Raw genomic sequence first — 13,839 nt, 5'->3', positions numbered from 1 at the left:
TTCTCATGAAATCCCATGATGCATATGAGAAGAGCGCAACTGGATATTTCTTCAGAATATACATGGGCCAGAACCAGCACAAGGGTGCATTCCAGGGACCCAACCCATTTGTCTAATGTCCTAACGACCCAAACCCTTTTGAATTTCTCTTTTTATATATACAGTAATGAGTGTCTGGAAGGAGACGACACAAATTTCGAGCCCAAGAATATATATATATATATATATATATTTTTAAAAAAGCAATAAAATAGAAGCGATACAGAAAAGAGGTATCAGGAGGAAGAAGAACGTACATTAAAGATACGACAGAGAGACGAGAAGCGGTGATCAAATGAGGCATATTGCAGTTGCAGTGCAACAGACAGTGTGCCAAGTAGAATTGAATGCAGATGATGGAATAGGATAGGATCGGATCCTTCATATTGGAATGGGCATTTGGGCCCATTTCCATCAATTAATTAACTAACCAATTCTTATAAGTATAAATTTATTTGAAAATAAGACAGGAGAAAGCAGAAAACGCTTACGCACTCCGCTTTTGGTTCCATTCCCTCGTTCGCTCGCTCGCACGCACCGCATCGCATTCTTTCTCCGCATTTCCTTACTCCCTTCTTCCATTAGTAGTAGATTTAGAGAGAGAGAGAGAGAGAGATGGCGGGAGTGGGTGGTGTTGTAGGAGGAGTGATACTGGACGAGTCTGTACTTTTGGCCTCACAACAACTCCAGCATCCCGATTCTTCTTCTTCTTCTCATAGCAGCAGCAATTGTGCCTCCTTCCAACCAGACGCCCACTTTTTGCTCCGTAAGCTCCGCCATTCCAACATCCCTACGGTACGCTACTACTTCTACTTGTACTTTCTCTTGTTCCAATTCTGCCTAATTCTTCAACATTTCACATCAGTTTCTTCTCATCACTTCGCTGGCTTCTTCTTCTTCCGCTTTTTCTATGTATTCGAAAATAATTCTCTTTTGTGCTGGGCATCTTACATTTCCCAAGGAAAAGTTCAATGATGTTGTAAGAAAAATGGAAATTGTTCATCTTTTGATATATATATATATATATATATATATATATATATATTGGCTTCTCTTTGCAGGGCATTTCTTATGGACCAGGTCTTGAAGCTCATAAGGTAGCTTCTCATTTTCCTGCACATTATTCTTTTCTTAATGAAAGAAAGAATTACATTACCTAACAACCTTCAATTTTCTAACACTATAGTTAGATATTCATTAGAGCGCTTACCAATTTGACTATCACGCTCTACTGTTTTTACTGATTCATTTAGCTGTGTATAGTATAATTCTCATTTCTTTTCAACTTAGCGCTTTTAAATGTTTTTATAATTCATTTGTGCTTTTGCTGGTAAAAACAATAAAAATTCCCTTTTGATACCACATTAAATAAATTATAAAAAGAAAGCAAAATGCTGTAATAGTTTACCCAAACTTTATCCTTACTACCAAGTCTGCTTGTTATAGGTTTGTATTCTTAAAGAGGTGGCGACACAGTATTCAATCCATTGCTTCATCTTGGATGCGTCCTCTATAGATGATACTACACGAGAGGTCAAGCTAGCTTGGAGTAACATTGGAGGCTGTATTTTGTATCTGGTTTCTAACAAGAAGAGAGACATCTATCCTAAACTAAGCAAATGCGGTTGGCTGATCACCATTCTAAGTGAGTATCAGAATTCATGTTTTCCCCAACAATGAGAGTCAGGACTTTTTGTTCTGCACTAGCAGCACTATGGCATGAAAACCAGGTCTACTAATTTAGGTCTGTCATGTGTTATACCAAATTTGACTTGATCAAGTGATATCAAACACCATTTTCTTGTTTTGGTTCTTGTTAAACCTAAAGAATGATTACAATTCTCCAGGTGCATTTGATGTTAAGGACAAAGGTTCAGATATTTAGGATTACATTTTTTGTTTATTTATTTCTTAGTATGTATAAATCGGTTCATAGGGAATGACCTTGTGATAAATGGAAATTGTACAAGGAGTTTTTGCAAGTTCTCTCCATTGAATAGAATATCTCCTCAGGAAGAATCGGTGATATCATACAGTGCCCCTTTCATGTCCATATCACATAAAATACTCTTTGTAGGCATAAATAAACTAGTGAAAGCCAAAAAATTTAATGGAATAAAGTTCTCTATGGAGTTGGGACATTTCTATATATTGAAGTAGAAAATTTGACTTGAGAAGCTGTTTAAGGAGCTTAAATGGGGCCTTCTGATAATATATTCCATATTACACCCATGTGTGCATACACAAGTGAGTATTTCAGTACTAAGTATTCTTTTTTAATGTATGGCAAGGGAAAACTTGCATTAGAACACTGTCATTATAAAATTCTTAGTGATGGTGTTGGGGCTTGTATATATAAGAATGTTTTATATCCAAAGTTGTCTGCAACATTGTGAGTCAATGTTGTCCTGTTGTTTGCTCAAGTACAAATTATTTTGCTTCCAGATGTTGAAGGCAGCAGTGCATGTGAGAATTCAAGCATGGTTTATATCAACAAACTACAGGAGTTGCCTTTGACTATTTGCCACATAAATAGAAAGGTTTTAAAGAGTAACTGCTGTCCATATTTTACTATTCCTACTGTCTACATGGGTGGTCGTATAGATATGTGCTTTCAACATATGCATCTTGAATGTGCCGTACTTTGTTTATATGCTCTCTAGAGGTGGAACGGCACCAAGTATGGCCATGGCCCCTCCAAAGTTTTGACAAGGCAACAAGTTTTATTAGTCATTTGGATAGAAGCTAGCTGATAGCAGCCCACATGGGCTTGTATGGCCACTACACTGCACACTCATAGCAACTAAGAAGAGGCGGACATTCATTTTGTTAAGAGAAAGAATTAAAGCACCTATAAAGTATTAAACGAACCTCCATTTTAATTTTGATCTATACATGCTTTTTTCCCAAGTTTTTTGTTTAACAATTTTTTTGTGGCTCATCTATGGCCCCTGCCACTGAAATTTTCTGGTTCCACCATTGCTCTCAATATACTGCACATTCAAAAAATGGTTTCATCCTGGAAGTTTTCTTATTTTCTGTACAACCTCTTCAGCTTATCGGCCTATGCATAGGAAAAAGGAGAGGTTTTCTTATATATTGCTTGTAAGTTTGAATTTTTATGTTTCACATGGAAAACAGGCAATTGGGAACAGTGTTGTGACTGTTGGTTATATTATGAAGCCTTCTCGTGAAGAAGATTTTGCTAAGGTGAGCCGTCTGTATAATTGAAGGTGATCAGTGGTAGTAGCTAAGAAAATATTTAAGAAAAGGAAGTAGTGTAACTTGTAAGAGGGCCTTGTGACACCATAGACTTGTGTTATGTAAACATGCCTCATCAAAATGCTAGTGTTATTGATACTTGGTGTAGTGCAAATTTCTGAACTGTACTCATCTGAAGGGCTTTGACTGTTCTCTTGGCTTTTGGTACTTGTGAAAGAACCATGACAGATTGAATGGCTGTAATTATTTAATTGGAGATGTCTGGTAACTTTTGTCCTGAGAAAATCTCAGTTTGGTCTGATTTGTTCATAAAAAATATCAGGTAAATTTGACATGTATATATTATTGCATTTTGAAACTTACAAGTCATCTTGAATTTTTCAGAGGGGTGCATTCCCTATGTATCCTACTCAAGATGGGCTGATGTTTGTTCCCCTCACATTTGAGCTCCCTCTATCACCTCAGTTACAAGAAGTTGATGTAGTACTCCACAAAGCAACTGATGAAATTATATCCATTGATTTGAATAGTTCTTTACAGTCCTCTAACACCATAACTTACAGCAGGGGGATGCAGGAATTGCAAAGGTAACTTACGAAGTTTATGAATCTGATTTTTTCCCCATAGAGTAGTTGGCTTGATGCCAAAAAATATAATTCATCTTAACATTTGCTGGTCTTTTCATATATCTTCTATTGGCAATTATTCCACTATACACGGTATTTGAGATGAATTTACACTTTGTGGTGCTTCCATCTTAGCCCGTGAAATGTTTCCACCTATAAGGAACTGAAACACACCTGAGAACTAGAAACCCAATGTGCTCTTTAAGTTCCTAGTGACACATTGAACTGAATTAGAACATTTTCTTGAATCATAAGATATGATTTATCGGTACTGAAGTTGAAATGTGGCACACACATGTGTGCTTTAATGATTTGTAAATGCAAGGGTTTATAGTTTATGCTCTTCTGTAATTTTCTTTTCTTTCTATTAAGCAATATATCTGCGCAGCTCCAATTTAGTTTTAAGCCTTTTTTTCACCATATTATACAGTCCTTATTTCTTTTATTTTTGTATTAAGTTAATCCATTTGGTTGTTTCTAAGACCCTTCTTTCTCTTACACAGATATATGGAACATCACTTGGACCTCTGTGTGATTGACCCACTTAACTATATTTATCCTGTACTGGATCGATTGAAAATTCAACAGATTCTACTTGGGTTGGAGGATCTCAAAACCAGAGGTTGCCGTGCAATTAGGGGGGCCAATTTTCTCAAGGTGTTTTTTTTCTTTTCCTCATAATGGTTTCACAATTTGAAAGAAAAAACTTTGATGCCGATACTTTGTCAGTGAACTTTTTGGTAATATACAGCATAAATAGTCATGGATATATCCTGTCGGCATGGTCTACTAAGTAAGTAGCTATGTTAAGGACGTGATTGATCTTTCTATGCATACGACAATAAGAGTTGTTCGTATGTGTTGCATCAATAGCTTAGTTTTAAATGTGTCTGCCTGTTATTCTATTATAAAATACCTAGATGCTAAGGTAGGGATGTGACCCTTTTGCCAGCACACATCTGTTTTGTATTTTTTAACTTATTTGCAAGCGCAAAAGTGTTTTGAGCTGGTAACCATTCATAACTACTTAAGTTAACTGCCTTAGAGTTTGTTTAATGTTGATGGTATACTATTTCTTAGAAGGTTAAATTTTGAGGATGCTTGTCAACTATTGCTTTAATATTCCAACACAAACCTTCACATGTGGGGCTCTCTCCACCATCAGAGCCTAATACGTGGAATTTAACCTAAATTGGGAGGTTGTAGTGGTAAGCATTTGAACTTATGATCTCCTGATCTAATACCATTTAAATTCTGTTGGTTCATCACCATTCCGAAAACTTGACAGGGTAAGATATGGATCAACTATTGTTTTCATATTCTAACAGAATCAATCTTTTTCTTCTAAGTCGCAACTGCTTTTTTTTTTTTTTGGGGGGTTTCTTTTTTAAGTATTTGCAAATGCAAATATGGATGGGTGGTTACTGCTCATAATTATCAAGTTGACATAAGAGTTAAATCTTGTCAAAACCACCTATACGTTCAAAGAAAATTACTTGAAAAAAGGGGAAAAAAAGAAAAAAGTAGAAGAGAGAACTATCTATATACATGCGCATAGTAAGTGGGATTAGATATTTCCGTATCATTATTTCTTCATCAATTTAATGATAGTGTTCTCCTGTATTAGAATTGGGTAGTCAATTGGGATCCTGTATTATGTAGGAGTTTCACTATTTGCAGTTATTGCGTTAATTTATGAGATTCACAATATATGGCATAGGTTGGGCAGTATAACAAAGTTGTTGGTTTCTTCTTAGATGCAGTTATATGTGGAGTTTTTCTTACTCTCATTTTATTTAAAATTTAAATATGCACAGGTTTATGATTTTAACCAGGCTGGTTTGATTCAAAGCCTATCTGAAGCTAAATTAGCTCTTCCAAGTATAGTAAAACCTCAAGTTGCTTGTGGTGTAGCCGATTCTCACAGTATGGTAATTCTTTCTCTATTTTTAAAATATAAGGATATCAGTCACATCGCTGCAAATACTTCTCTTTTCCCCTTCATATCTGATTGCATTTATCACCATCTCTGAAAGGTGTTTATATATTTGTTAAATGAATTGCATTGAACTGTTGTGGAGCCAGTATAGTGGAATGAGATTATGGAAGCATACATTATCAAGTTGATTTCTTCATCTAAAGTCACCGCCTCTGCTGTTATGTTTAAATTTGAAAAAACTCAACCCTTACTTTACAGGCAATTGTTTTTAGAGTTGAAGATTTCAAGGATTTGACTGTTCCTCTTCCAGCAATTATACAGGTGAGAAAGATTTAATTTTAAGATGAATTTAGTGTAGCATCTTACCTAACATATTTGATATAGGAATTATATTTACTCCAACCTAATGCAACGTTATGTATTAAAAGAATAGGCGTCAACGTCCAGGTATGGTTTGCCAAGCGTGTCCATGCATGCTAATTTACAGGTCTGAAAATCAGAAATTATTTGCAGGAATATGTGGATCATTCATCAACACTCTACAAATTTTACGTCTTGGGTGAAAAAGTTTATCATGCAGTTAAGAACTCTACTCCAAATGCAGATACCTTGATGAAATTATCTGGAAGTAATGAGCTCAAACCCTTGGTCTTTGACAGGTAGCATGCTCTCTTCCCCTTCTGCTCTACCTTTCCTTTTGTTCTTGATTTGTTAATGCATATATTCAATGACCCATGTCGTGGTGATTTTCCTTCACAGCTTGAAATCTCTACCTACTACCAAGGGAAACCCAAATTCTGGAGATGGTAATAGCTCAAAGGACACTGATCACTGCATTGATCTCGAGCTGGTTACTAGTGCAGCTAATTGGCTTATGAGAAAGCTTGAACTGACTATCTTTGGCTTTGATGTTGTTGTAAGTAACCAAGTTCAGTTTGCTCAATTATATATTATAGCAACCCACAATTTCACCAAATTAAGCTGTAAGCCTATGTTGATGCGTTGATTGAGGATTATGCTTGGGAAAAGGAAAAACAAAATAGAACAATGAGGACAACTGTATGGTTCGTAACCACCAGAACTTCCTTATCTATCTGAAGCAAGGTAGTGTGATATTACTTGTTTGCTCCGTGACACCCATTTAGACATCTTTGCTTCTGTCTCCTACAAGTTATTTGCTTCATACATTATGCGCAGTAGAGCAAAAATGAACATCCCTGTGTTGGATTGTGCTGACGTGTGTGGCCATGATATTTTGTCCACATTTTGACCCAATTTTTCTTGTCATGTGGATGCAGATTCAGGAAGGCACTGGTGACCATGTCATTGTTGATGTAAACTACCTTCCCTCATTCAAGGAAGTTCCCAATGAAGTTGCCATCCCTGCGTTTTGGGATGCTATTAAGAAGAAATTTGAATTGAAAAGGACGACATGAGCAACTGCTAGTGTTTTGACTTGTACCTGCAAGTAGTTGGTTTGTTAACATGAAGTTTGATAATGACAACGGATTTACAGAGGCAAGAGTTCGTGTAATAGAATTGCATTTTATTACTTAAATTGCACTCTATCTCAAGAACTCTAAGCAATGAAACCTTCTTCTTCCTTTTTGGTCATTTTCATATCTTTGGATCGCAAGAATCATGTTAAAGAAAAGGAGTTAAAAGTTAGGAAATCTTTACTTTGAAAAACATGAGCCGATCGGGGATAGGCACTGCTATACCGGCCTCTCAAAACTACAAGAAGTAGAATCGAATATTTGTTTAAAAATTAAAATGAAAATAATAATAAAAAGGTTGTAAACTTTGTGAGCAGGAATTTTAAACGGCTCAAGTATGAAGACGATCAAGGAAACGTTTGAGGAGGAGGGGGTTGCGATGGAATTTTTATTTTACTAATGGAATTTTTTTTTTAATTTTAAAAAAAGTTGTGTTGGATGTCAAAAGAAAACAATTTAAGTCTCATTAAATCATGGGGTTACATTATAGGATCTATTATGGCAATTGAAAATAGGTGAATAATTTCCAAGGGTTTTTTTTTGGCCAATGATTAAGTTTTATGCTTAAGTTGTCAAACAATAGAAATATCAATTTCTCCCTTTTAATTTCTGACTTTTCACTAAATTCTGAATTATTTTCCTTCGTTCAAACAGATGGCAGAAAAAGAGACTTTTTTTTGCCGAATAGCTAAAAAAAGACTTTTTTTTTGGGGGTGACTGTATCCGTACTGTTTTGAGCGTACGTTGACCAATTGACAAAGAGACTGACTTAGTGAGAGCGGGCACGACGGGTAAAGAACAAAGGCCCAGTCCAGTCCAGTCCAGTTCAGTGCAGTCCAGTGGGAGAAGTAGGGCAGAAAGAAGAGCGAGAAGTGAGATGAGAAGAGTCAAGCATTAGTACGGGTCCCCACATTACGAAAATCCAAATGGACCAATCGATGAGGAATGAGAATCAAAAGTATAAATAGGCGAGGATCGGAAGCAGCCTGAAACCCGAGAAGTCCTCTCCACTGTCCTCTCCGCCCCTCACAGGGCTCTCTCCCTCGTTTTTCTACTCCAACAAGTTCCTCTTTCTTCCCCCACCCTCGTCCATAACACCCCTAAACCCCCTACAAACAAGATTAAAATGGCCCAAGGGGAATCCCCACCGTCCGATTCTACATCAGATCCATCTCTGTCCCGGAACGTCTCGTTTAGCCGGCTGAACGCCCAGGCTCCCGAGTTCGTCCCAACCAATCGCAGTGGCAGCACACCCACATCTGGGCCCACACCCGCACCGGGGCCGGCAGCGCCTCCGGTGTCTGTGGGTCAGGTCCACGTCTACTCTCCGCCTTCGGTCCCTTTCCATGTGCCGATCCAGGTCGTCCCTCCTCCTCCTCCTCATGTGGTGCCGGTGCCGGTCCATCATCATCACTTGCCAGTCCAGTACCATCATCACCACCAGTATCATTACTCTGGATTTGGAGACCAAGAGGCGACCGTGCAGCACAAGCAGCAGCAGCAGCAGCTGGGAGAGCAAGCTCAGGCGGATCATGCTTCTTCCTCCTCCTCGAAGACTCACAAGCTTTCCGATGAAGCTACTTCCAAGATTTTGAATCAGGTTCGCGTTTACTTTTTTTATTCTCTTTTACTACCTTTTTCTTCATAGCCCATACTCTGCCTTATGCTGTCTTAGTCTTTTCCAAATATTCAATCTTCACTAAATCATGTTTCGGATACTATTAGCTTCTTTTGGATTTCGGTCCATCACTCCAGATCCTAATCTTTGAACATCTCGAACCATAAACACACACGTGTCTCATTCTGATTCTATAGGTTGGCAGTTTATTGTGCTTGTGAATTGTGCCTAATCTTTTTTCGGATATAATTAGCGATTCCAAATTCCAATGGTGCAGTTGAGATTCAATAAGTTGGAAGGAAGAGCAGCGTGTCCTGTATTCCTATGCATACAATTCAAGTCTCCAAATGGACCTGAGAAAAATTAAACACTAATTAAGTTTACCCAAATTCAAATTGGAACCTCCTCTGCATTCTCTAAACATCTACTGCTCCTTTACCTCCGTAGAAGGTGGTCAAATGATCCTCCTCCTAAAGTTATCATAGGTGACAATTCTCTACCCCAAGTGTAAGATCAAGCAAAGAACACCATCTTAAGCAGTGCTTTGGTTCTTCAGGTAGCTCTTCATTCTCCAGTAGAACCTAGATCATACCTGAGCAACAAGTCTTTTAAAGATCCACAACAGATGAAAAAGGGATTTTAAAGATCTGAGTGTCCGAAAGAGCAGAAGATGGAACAACGGACCTATACAAAACCTTGAGGAGAAGGTTTCTACATAGATAAAGAGGAAACATTAGGTAAAGCTTCTGGAATAGTGGTTGTCAGAACACCGGCAGACCTAGTGGTCAAGATAGAATCAGTGTGATGAGGTTGACTTGTGCGTCTCTTCAAATAAGAAGCTTTAATAGACTAAATCATCACATGACATAAAATGCATTAGAAATTGAATAAGTCAGTCCTCATCAAAAGGAAGTATTAAACAAAGCAATACCATTCATTTAGTTCATTATGGTTCAGATAATGCAAGTTGATCCCAAAAAAAAGACATTTGAGAATGAAAATGTGCAGTAGAGTCACCAGCTATTGTTATTAATTGTGAAGATCACTTCATGAACTTTGCCTGATTTCTTTTTGTTGGCCTACATTTTGTAGGTGGAGTATTATTTCAGTGACCTAAACTTGGCTACTACTGATCATCTTATGAGGTTCATAAACAAAGACCCTGAAGGATTTGGTAAGCTATTTTTCTTTTACCTTTCCCATCTTTGATTAGGAAAGCAGCACATACCAATCTTTTTCTTTTACTTTTCTTTTGATTTTCTTTTATAATTTTGTATGGTTTTATATGTATCATAGAGTTGGATTCACTGTCTGTGTGCCCGTAATATACTTGATCTGCTTACCTTCAAGTTAAAGGGAAAATAGCTTACTCTAAGACGGGCATGTGTGCCTGCTGAAACACTAAGTAATTTATACGATTTTTGTATTCTAATTGTTATTTTGGAAGTCCTTTATTGATTTTTTAATCATTATTAACTATTTAATATTCATTCTGATATAGTGCCAATATCTGTTGTTGCATCTTTCAAGAAGATTAAGGCCCTCGTAAATAGTCAATCTCAGCTTGCAACTGTATTGCGGAACTCTTCAAAACTTGTGAGTTTATATGTTTGAGCTCGTGCTTATTATGCTATTGTCATCCTTAAGGAATCCTCTTGTTGACTCCTTTTGTTTTTTGTTTCCCCTCTAAAAATGGAACTTTTTTTCGACTCACCCGTGTATCTTTTTTTCATTTAGTCTATGTTTTTAATCTTTAATGATGTCATAATCTGCAGCTAGTTCATGAAGATGGAAAGAAAGTTAGACGCCAGCATCCCCTGACTCAGTCAGATATGGAAGAGTTGCAAGTATGTTTTACTTGTATTCAGTCCCATTTACATGTTTTCAGGACAAAAGCTTTGGTTTGGTGTCTCGTCTATAGTGTCATTTTGTTCCTTTATGCCAAAAAATTTGTGAATGGGTCTTTTATAAAGTTTCATTTTAAGTATAACAGGTAAATTTTATTTTTATGGTTATACTTCTGTCGTAAGACTCATTTTAAATCCTTGCTTAAATTGATAATTGTTGATGTTTCATGAAAACTAGATACTTGTTTCCTCTTATCATATAATGTGCATTCTGATCTGTAGTCTCGCATAGTTGTCGCTGAAAATTTGCCTGAGGATCATTGCCACCAAAACCTCATGAAGGTTTTCTCTGCTGCTGGGAGGTACCAACATCACATTGTGCTGTAGAAACTTTTTTTTATTCGAATGCTTTATTTTCTGAGTAAAATCTGTTTTATCAATCCTAGAAGTCTATATAACGTTGAGTTGTTCTTTGACAGTGTGAAGACAATCCGTACCTGCCAGCCACAAACCTCCAATAGTAGTGCTTCCCCGGCATCCAGATCTACAAAAGCAGATAGCACGCTTTTCAGTAACAAGGTATACATAAAAACACATGCACTTGCTTGGAGCAGGTTATGGTTTGTTATGGGTTGTGCTGTTCTTTGGCTTTCATTGTTTTCAGCAACTATGACCATTTTTCTTCTGTGAAGTAAAGTTTGCTTATTTCTAACCCCAAGTGGTGATGGAGGGTGGGAAATGGGTCAATATTAGGATTGGTGAAAGGTTTGATCCCTTCCAATGTAACAAAAAGAAAATCGTTCATTCTAGATTGCTTCAGGTATAAAAAGATAATAGGGTATGCCCCAAAAAAGACTGGTTTCTGACTCAAATTTTATTAGGTTACAATATTTTCTAGTATGAGGGGGCTAACCTTTTGAGAAGTTGTCTCACAGAAAGATGCTTTAACAAAATTATGCCTCAAATTTTAAAGTAATCTGGAAAATTGCAGATTAACCAAACCAAAGTGTATTGGTCTGATGATGCAATCATCATTGGCTTTGGGCCTGGCCTGTGAAGGACCTTCCTTGCATCGATTTTATATTGTAACTTAACACTATTATTGCAGTGGCTGTAGCGACATTCTTTCACCCCAAAAAAAAAAAGGATGCTACGTTTTAAGAAATCATACTCGGTGAAATAGATCAACATTAATGCAAATGTCACTGATGTTTATGGTTAATAGTTTTGTTATAATTATTACTCATACAGTTAAAGCTGGACAGAAATATCTGATATCTGGACTCTTTTTATGTAGTTGCATGCATTTGTGGAATATGAATCCCCTGAGCTGGCAGAGAAAGCTGTAAGTGTTTGCTGTGATTTAACATCAATATGGCTTTCGCCATGCTCATTATACAGAATAAATGTGCATTTCTTTCTTTGGTAAGACAGATAACTGTGCATTTCTATCTTCAGGTTGCAGAGCTTAATGATGAGGCCAACTGGAGGAGTGGCCTTAAAGTCCGTTTAATGCTTAGACGAGTGGTATATGCCCAAAACTATGGTTCTTTGTTAGGTAGTTCAATTCAGTTCCTGAAATTATAGTTTAACACGAACTGTGGGCTTATAAAATTATTGTTAAATTCAGTTCCTGAAATTCAGTTGGCTTATAAAGCTAAGATTTCGAACTGTATAATTGAAATGTATACTTTCCCAAATGAGCTAATGTTATAGAATAAATGTTGACATAAATTACTTTCTTGTTATTTTAGTTAATCATATGATTGTGGTGTATGTGATTGGTCCCATGCTGCTTGACTGAATGATCTTTCAGCATAGTAACTTAGTTGATTTGGACCAGTCCATTGATGTTTCTGTTTGTTCCATTCTCAGTCAAAACCTGCTCAAGTGCGGGGGAAAAAGGGGCAAGATGGGGAAGTGCAATTAGACGAAGAGGATGCTTCTTCACCGGAACAGCAGGCCAATGAAAAACAATCAGTAGATTCTTCCCAGCAGTCTGATGCCCATTCACATGAACATGTAAGCACTCACAGACTCATTTAAATGTGTATGTCTTTTGTTTTGGACAATTAGATTTTCATTGATAAATTTTCACAGATGCTAATTGGACAAACTTTTTCCCTAAAGTTTTTTTTTTTAAATTTTTTTGGTCAAGGCTTTTTCCATAAACTTAATGGTAGCATATGCATAGTATTGGAATGTAGCTTTACATCTGAAATCATTACTTCCTGAAGACATAGGTATGTTGTAATTTTTTTTCTTTGCAGGGAGAGGAGCATGGCAATGACAAGGAGGTCGGGCAGAGGAAAGGGCGTAATCGAGGCCGTGGGAAGGGGCGTGGGCGAGGTCAATACCATCATAATACTAATCGTGGAAATCATGTGGGGCCTCCTCCTCACAATTTAGTTGGTAGTATTGAGCAGCCAGGAGTAGCCAAGCAGCCTCCTGGGCCGCGTATGCCGGATGGCACAAGGGGATTTGCAATGGGTCGGGGGAAGCCAGTTGCTGTTAATATTGCATAAGGATTAAGGACGGTATTTGAGAGGTTTTTTCGTTTTGTATCTGTGGCTGCAAGTACATGTTGGGGATGGGAAACTATGCCTTCTCGTGTGGTGTTTGATGGCAAGGTTTTACAAGGGCTGTCAATCCAGTGTAGTTTAAGGGTCAACTCTCCATTATATGTCGATTAAATTTTCTGATTGTGTTTGTTACTGAGAGAAGGATGATTAGGAACAAATGTGATTTTGCCCTCTTTTTAAAGATATAGGGGAAAAAAGGAAGCGAAAGCCATAAACGCCAATGGTTAAATGTGAGTGAAAGGGATTTGAAATTGAACTTTTCTTGACATTCATCACTCTTCCTCTCTCCTTCGACCAGAAAAATTACATGTATTGAATTATAAGAGGGTGAGATCATCAGTCGGCTTTGTTGTTACACTCACAGTGTCATGTCCTCAGTCCAACAAAAGAACAATGTTATTCAGTTTTTAAAATATTATATATATATATATTCTGCAATTTTGTATCCTCCTAGCTTATGATTTTAGCTA

At 37.2% G+C, this 13,839-nt stretch overlaps 2 protein-coding genes across 5 annotated transcripts; both read left to right on the top strand.

Moving 5' to 3' along the window:
* Window positions 1-358: 358 nt before the first annotated feature.
* LOC117633924 (inositol 1,3,4-trisphosphate 5/6-kinase 4) lies at window positions 359-7,440 on the top strand. Of its 3 annotated transcripts, XM_034367781.1 has the most exons (12): window positions 495-834; window positions 1,101-1,136; window positions 1,486-1,684; window positions 2,485-2,579; window positions 3,181-3,249; window positions 3,646-3,848; window positions 4,391-4,544; window positions 5,705-5,818; window positions 6,085-6,147; window positions 6,340-6,485; window positions 6,586-6,742; window positions 7,125-7,440. In XM_034367781.1, exons 1-12 carry the CDS (start codon window positions 655-657, stop codon window positions 7,260-7,262), a joined length of 1,554 nt encoding a protein of 517 aa, XP_034223672.1. In that variant the 5' UTR covers window positions 495-654; the 3' UTR covers window positions 7,263-7,440. The 3 variants fall into 3 exon arrangements, with proteins under 3 accessions (XP_034223674.1, XP_034223672.1, XP_034223675.1); XM_034367783.1 differs by lacking the exon at window positions 1,101-1,136 and having other exon boundaries at window positions 359-834; XM_034367784.1 differs by lacking the exon at window positions 3,181-3,249.
* A 633-nt stretch (window positions 7,441-8,073) lies between these two features.
* Window positions 8,074-13,705, top strand: LOC117633925 (la-related protein 6B). 2 transcript variants are annotated; one of them, XM_034367785.1, is made up of 10 exons: window positions 8,074-8,922; window positions 10,033-10,114; window positions 10,442-10,536; window positions 10,716-10,787; window positions 11,070-11,149; window positions 11,267-11,366; window positions 12,085-12,132; window positions 12,246-12,314; window positions 12,663-12,809; window positions 13,058-13,705. In XM_034367785.1, exons 1-10 carry the CDS (start codon window positions 8,449-8,451, stop codon window positions 13,310-13,312), a joined length of 1,422 nt encoding a protein of 473 aa, XP_034223676.1. In that variant the 5' UTR covers window positions 8,074-8,448; the 3' UTR covers window positions 13,313-13,705. The 2 variants fall into 2 exon arrangements, 1 of the variants encoding a protein (XP_034223676.1); XR_004586720.1 differs by having other exon boundaries at window positions 8,228-8,922; window positions 12,246-12,345; window positions 13,058-13,174.
* The last annotated feature ends 134 nt before the right edge of the window (window positions 13,706-13,839 follow it).

The sequence above is a fragment of the Prunus dulcis genome, chromosome 7, assembly GCF_902201215.1.
Source record: "Prunus dulcis chromosome 7, ALMONDv2, whole genome shotgun sequence".
In the NCBI taxonomy this organism is placed as follows: domain Eukaryota; kingdom Viridiplantae; phylum Streptophyta; class Magnoliopsida; order Rosales; family Rosaceae; genus Prunus; species Prunus dulcis.
Note: the sequence above shows the minus strand (reverse complement) of the source record. Positions and strands in the feature narration are given on the sequence as shown.